Source organism: Aplysia californica, unplaced genomic scaffold (genome assembly GCF_000002075.1).
Source record: "Aplysia californica isolate F4 #8 unplaced genomic scaffold, AplCal3.0 scaffold00985, whole genome shotgun sequence".
Taxonomy (NCBI): Eukaryota; Metazoa; Mollusca; class Gastropoda; order Aplysiida; family Aplysiidae; genus Aplysia; species Aplysia californica.
Window position 1 is genome coordinate 196,394 of NW_004798255.1, and position 6,666 is coordinate 203,059.

Below are 6,666 nucleotides of genomic sequence, written 5' to 3' on the forward strand. Positions count from 1 at the left end.
TTCCGCGGGAAATATGCGGAGATCATCAGAGAGACTCACTGAGGTATTCAGTCGGACTCAGGACCACGACAAGGCAACACTTATCTTGGACGGGGCTCCCCTGACAGACCCGACTCATCGGACCGCCAGGTAACTTTACATCTAGCATAGCTCTCTCTTAATAATTAACAATTTAGATTGCGTCAGCGTGATATGGAAACAATAAGTTCAGTTGTCAAGGTACTACAAAGACAGATCAACTATGAGAAAAACGCTAAGGCATAAACAACAAAAGTGGAACATACTTTGATTCAGTTCATTGGGTCCAGCCATGAACTTTGACCTGCCACTGAACACTTGTCAAATGGACATTGCATCAATTGGTCTGTATGATAAGGACACCCTCATTATTGGTTCATGACAATTATCTCCTACTACTAATGAACAGTTGCCATGATTTAATTGAAAGGTAACAGTTGATCCTATTGAAAACCTCTTTTTTTAATAAGAATAACCATTCAGGCCCTCAAGGAGTCCATAAGAGCCTATTGTATTGTTAATATCATTGACACACAAATACCCCTCCCCCCTCAACCAAATTGATGTAAGACTCTTGAACACCAAACATAGTTTACAATGAGTAATCAAATGCCATAGTGCCAGATAGGCATACACCCAGGAAAATATGGCAAGGATAAAGAAGGGAAAAAGCCATTATCTAAATTATATTGACGGTGAAAGTCGCAAACCGTGTAAGTCTAAAAATAGTAACATTTTTTTTTTTTCTCTACATTTTTCATCATAGAGCCACAAAGCAAGCATGTTCTATTTCGATTTCAGGACTCAATAACCAATTGAAATTGAGTGTGACCCCTAACTCCACTTCAGTCAAAGCATCATCAGACCCAGCCGTAGATCTAGCCTCTGGTAGCTCTAGTGGGGATCCCCTGCTAATTCCACTATCGTCAAAATCATCATCGATGTTATGTGAAACATTGCAATCGTCTTCAGTGGTCATATTTATCGATTTATCCACCTGGGAGACCATTATTGAGGTCTGGTTCAGGATAAAAAATGTAAAAAATTTGCGGCCTGTAGGGCCTGGCAGCGAAAGTCACAAATTTTTCTTAAAAACTCGCAAAATTTCCTAACTTTCGGAGTAGAACTGCCCTAATTACATTATTGGTATTTTCTTCTTGTGTAAGAGTCATCTGGAGTTACATCCTTTGTTTCTAGCATCCGGTATTAAACGATAAAGTTGACCAGCGGTTACCAGCGATATAGGAAAATACGGCGTCAGCGGTTACCAGCAGTATAGGGTTTTAAGGGTTAATACAGACTTATTGCTTTTGTGTATCCCATGTATGTCACCCACAACTATCATGTAGTCATTGTTAGTTCAACAGTCTAACACATGATGTAAAGTAAAGTAAAATTAATACTTTATAGAAAGCAACAAGCTAACAGACTGTTATGGTCTTCTTCAATGTATACAGTGTTGTTGTTGGCCAGGGGAGTAAAATGAAATTGTAAAGCACCGTGAGCGTGGTTATATTGTGGTCTATATCTGCGCCTTATAAGTCCCTTTTTTGTTTGCTTTGTGACTCAATAGTACAATCCAGATGTCAAAGATTTAAACCTTGGACCTCCATCGCCACAGGAAAGTGACTAGACGCTAAACCACCATAACGTAGGACCATCCTCTCCCAAAATAGAAATCCATTAATCGCATTTCTACACTGGTTATTGACAAAATCTTGGAACATTGGTTAAAATTATTCATTTAACTAAAAATATTTTAAAGACGCAGCTCTAATAACTCTCAACTTTATAATATGCGGGTAAAAATAACATTTAAACAGTTTTTTTGTGTTTATTTCAAAATTAGTGTTTCAGGACTTAGACAGTTTGCAACTTTCACTGTCGACATACAACTTAAATAGAAGCTGTCTAATGAGTGTACATCTCACTTTCTCACAAGAATTGAAAGATGTAATTTCATCAAGAACAGGGTAAGAATAAATCACAGCAATCATGAAGCAGTTGGCATCGCGCCGATCCTCTTCCTCTTTCTGTGGTTGGCCACCATGACAGAGGTGGACAATTTTTCCGTCTCCCTCTTCTCCCACCTGTGGAAGCCATGCAAGCTGTCTTGACCCGCTGCAAATAAATGGCGTTCCTGATCATCCAGCACGCTGGTTTGACTTGTAAGGTCTGCATGCAAAGCATTCTGAGAGCCATCCATAATTTTTCGGAACCTTCCCTGAAATGTCTGAAAAAGCAAAACAAAGAATAACATAGCTTATAAGTAAAGAAGTGCAACTGAAAGAGTATTGACAACATGTAAAGAATTAGCACTCTATAGCGCTACAAAAGTCCACAAACACCATTATTTTAAAAAAATTCAACAAAGAGAAGACTTTGTAATTCAATAGACTGGACAACATTAGGATCAATACGTCACTATATCCCTTGATTTCCAAATTACGGTGGGTTGTTAATAAGTCACTGCATGCAGCTGCCATTGTGAAACAGTGAATCAAGGACATGTGATGAAATTCCATAGCTTACAAAGTAATTTTTCACATTTTCCCACAAGCAGTTTTTGTGACCTTTTGTCGGATTGAATGATTTTAAAAAAAAAGTTCAAATGGCCCAATTAAAAAGTATTTCAGATGTCACAATCCATTAAGGTATCCAATCCAATCAGACAATCACAATGTACCTCTATAGTCTGGGTTCAATCACTACTGTACCACTAGTACCAGTGTTGAATAAAACTGATGTTTATAACATGAAGTGGTTCAGACGTTATATTGAAAAACATGCCAGTGTACAGTACAGACTTTTCAAAACTTTTCTTGGAAGTACCGACACCCACAGAGCCAAGTAAAAATAAATGGCATTGTTCATTTACAAGAGACTGAAAGAAACAATAGTAGAGTAATAGTTTAAGTTTTCTGTTATCTTTTCAATAAATCACAAATCATACTAAAAAACCTTAAGTGGATTGCTTGCAACACAGACAATATTCACCATATTATGTTAAAAAATGCTTGAGAACAGGTAAACCAAGCAAGTAAAGCCTATAAATACCCTCAGAAAGTAGAATTACGAAGTTGAGCTCATTCGTGAAGGATTTAAAACAAATGAAAATAGTGACTCAAATCACAGCTAATTAAATTTTCCGCTGCATCACAAAACAAAACTTAAATTGGCTGTAGACATTTGGAAGGTTAGAATAAAACTAAAATAGTGGTACCGTACTCAAGAAAACACAAAGTGGCCTATCTACAGACATGCGGAGAAGCAAAAGAAAGTGAAAGATACAAAGTTCTTCAAACAAGTTTTTATGTTTCAGACAATAAAAATAATGATTCGACAAGAATAATCATTGGGCTCCATCCATCTCTGCCTATTAGGAATCCAAAACAGTCCACCATTTTGCATTGACATAAAAACTCTGCTAGTTTGTTTTAAAAAGTAGTTTCTTTCTCTACATGATTCTTTCCCCTTGTTTGGGTCTCATTAAAAAGAGTTTTACATGATCCACTCAACAACAGCAGCAATGAGAGTGGAAAACAAAGTTGAAAGCATACAAATTCAAAGATAAAATGGGTGTCTATGACTACGAAGGTCATGAGCTATCATCCAATATGTTCACCCTTCAGCAACACCAAAAAACTAAACAATTCCATTAAAACACTTACTTTAAGCAAAACATCAGCAATTTCTTCTGCATCAGGTAGCTGCAAAGTCAGCAGTTTGCCCCCAAACAAGTAAAAGAATGGACCAAGTCTATGGAGGTCGACTACATTGGGGTCTGCGGTGAATATGTTCCTGTAGCCCTCTTTGTAGGTCTTGGGAGTATCCACGGTGACAATGTTCCGAGCACCTTTCTGAAGAAATCGAGCTAGCCAGAATGGTAACTCCAGCTTGGTACCAACATTGAGGTCAACATCAGTGGTGCTCTGGTCCAGATATCCTGAAACAAAATAATCACATTTTATTGAAAAAAGAAAAATATAATCTGTAACACTGTCGGACAAAAAGTTAAAATTAAAATGTAACAAAACAAAGGCCATGACAATATAATATAATAGTAAGTATTAGAATCTTGCAAGAAATATTGACAACCATATAACTAAAGACTAATTATAATTACTCTTTGGGACAGTATAGTATAGCTTTTACTTTTGCCAAAAAGTATGGTGCATGGGACCTATCGTGCAAGCTTGGTCTTAATCAGGTTACGACCATTGTTATTTCAGTGGAAACCATGTATAACAGGCCCAGTAATAACAGGGATTTTTTAAATCCCCGTTTTTTCCCTACTCTTTGTCTCTATTAAGGGGCGGGGGGGCCTACATCTGAAGGCTATCTCGCTTATTTGCGGACCAAATTTTGCCATATTTCACATATAATAAGCATAGTAAGGAGTCTTAAAATCCGCAATCAAATATGAGAAAAAATTTCGTTTCTATGGATACGGCGGCCATATTGGATTTTGTTGACATGTCTTACGTAATGAATACCGCACTTATCGTTAATGGAAATTGATTTCTTTTTTTGCACACATGTTAGCAAACATTGAATCTAAAAATTTGTCGGTTGATTTTTTCCAAAACGAATTAGACAATTTTTATTGAATTTTTTTGCCTTAGGTAATATCAAGTTTGCAAAAAATTCATGAAAATTCACACTCCAGACACTATCAACAAAAAAACTATTCCATATAAAAAATTCAACAGAAGAATTTCTAGTATTACATCTTCTCTTCATTCTGTGAAAATTTCATGAAGATTGGATTAAAAGTAGTGGAGTTATTAAAAAAATTATAGAGAAAAATTGCGTTTCGAGAAAACGGCCGATAAAGAAAAATAAAATATTGACTTTATGACGATATGGTGGTGACAACATGCTCTGTATGTCTACAACTCAAATTCTATGACTTTGAGCCGAATCGGGACTTTGAGGGTGTAGCCCCCCCTCCCCTCCTAAAAGTTATTGGCAATTTATACCAAGACGTCATTGGAGCCCAATCGGTTATAGTAGGGACAATTCCACCACAATGCCTCACATAAATGTCATCATTTTGACACTTTTTAAGTGTAGGAATGTAGATCTATCTAGATTTTCTAGATCTAGATTAACCCTCGTCCTGCGGGGGCTGGGTTTATGTCGCCTGATAAGATAAGCCTATTTCGGCACCTCGCCTTCGTTCTGGCCCTTCGTCAGTCTGACCCCTGGCTCAGTGCACGCGCGCCGTGCATCATCCTGTTGAATTCGGGCCCAGCGTGATAAGCATTCACCCAGCTCAAGTGTGCGCGTGTCAGTCTGCTTGAGTTTGTGTGCGTTTGTGGCCTTCTTCTAGAACCGCCATACCGCGTGACGCCAGAGAATAGCTTCCGATCTGCGATCAATTGACCGGCGCATTGACCACTTCATGCTTACACAAAACCCTCATATTTGCTGCAAAGGACACTCGGATTCAACGAAATTGAAGGTCAGGCCCGACGACTTCGTTGAACCCGAATTCTACACAGGCCCACGCCCACTGTATCACCTGTATTTTCTCAGTTCTCAATGTTTATTTAATAACAATGAATTCACAACAATTAATTAATGGGTGATCTTGTAGTTCCGTTCGTTAAAGTCCACGATCCATTTGTTTACATCCAGAGAAGAAATCCAGAAGTCTTGGTCTTGAAGACCAAACACTATTTGAATTAGGCTACACAAAGAGCAGGGATGCAAAACATCAAATTAGGATAAAATTCAGGGAACCCCCCCCCCCCCCCGACCTTCGTATTTTTTTTTATTAGGTCAGGGGGGCAAGCCCCCCTGAAACCCCCCTACTCTTGACTTTAGCGAACGAAATTACAAAATCACCAATTAGTTAGTGATCATCCAAACCCAAACAAGAAACTTCTCACATCTTATTTATTTATCAATTTTATGTCTTATGTCCAGATCTAGATTCTAGATCTAGAGAGTATGCATCAACACATTGGAAAGCCAAAATCAGAAAAAAATACGTACCCAGTGCCGCAACTTTAGCGTTAAAAACACAAGGAACTTTCTCTTGGCTCGCTAAAATATCGTCAATATTGAAGTAATTGGTGCAAACACCAGCAGGCACCGAATAAGCCGCCATTTCTTTCAAGTTTATAGATCAGAGGTGAAAGGTTATACTAGCATTAGGGGAGCATTTAGCCAAGTGAAAAGTAAATTTCACAGTCAATGAGATACCACATAAATATATTTAAAAATTTGCAACATTATGTAGAAAAACTATTTTACATTCAATATTTAATAAAGTTAATAGCATTGTATTGAAGAAAAAGGAAAATAATCTTTTCATTGTAATATAGACAATGAAGAACTATGCCCCGGAACTACTACTTACTATCTAAAATCGAAACTAAAAACTTCCTACTTCCTGTACCTCTTGTGCGTTTACGTGAGGGACAAAAAAGGTGTGTTGTTTTGTTTTCATTTTCCCGTCGACAGCACGTGCTTGGATTCAATAGCTTGTTTGATACATTTTTTGAACTGACGAAATTGTATTGGCACCTGCGTTACCTGCTGCTAAAACCGTTCGTATTTTTATCTTTATTTTTATCTTATCTAGAGAGCTAGATCTAGGGCCCTAGGGTTACCTCTTCAACCTTCACCTGCCTTATT

The 6,666-nt window shown here is 37.7% G+C and overlaps 1 protein-coding gene across 2 annotated transcripts in view; it reads right to left on the bottom strand.

The window, feature by feature from the left end:
- Positions 1-774: 774 nt before the first annotated feature.
- The window catches only part of LOC101853420 (DNA replication complex GINS protein PSF3), a 7,584-nt gene continuing 1,692 nt past the window's right edge, over positions 775-6,666 (bottom strand). The window contains exons 1-3 of one of the 2 annotated variants that reach the window (XM_005111015.3): positions 6,022-6,166; positions 3,690-3,964; positions 775-2,251 (exon numbers count right to left, since the gene is read on the bottom strand). In XM_005111015.3, coding sequence (XP_005111072.1) covers positions 2,012-2,251; positions 3,690-3,964; positions 6,022-6,136 — 630 coding nt within the window. In that variant the 5' untranslated portion in view covers positions 6,137-6,166 and the 3' untranslated portion in view covers positions 775-2,011. Of the gene's footprint in view, positions 2,252-3,689; positions 3,965-6,021; positions 6,167-6,666 lie in introns of those variants that run through there. The other variant, XM_013089569.2, reaches the window with a different exon arrangement.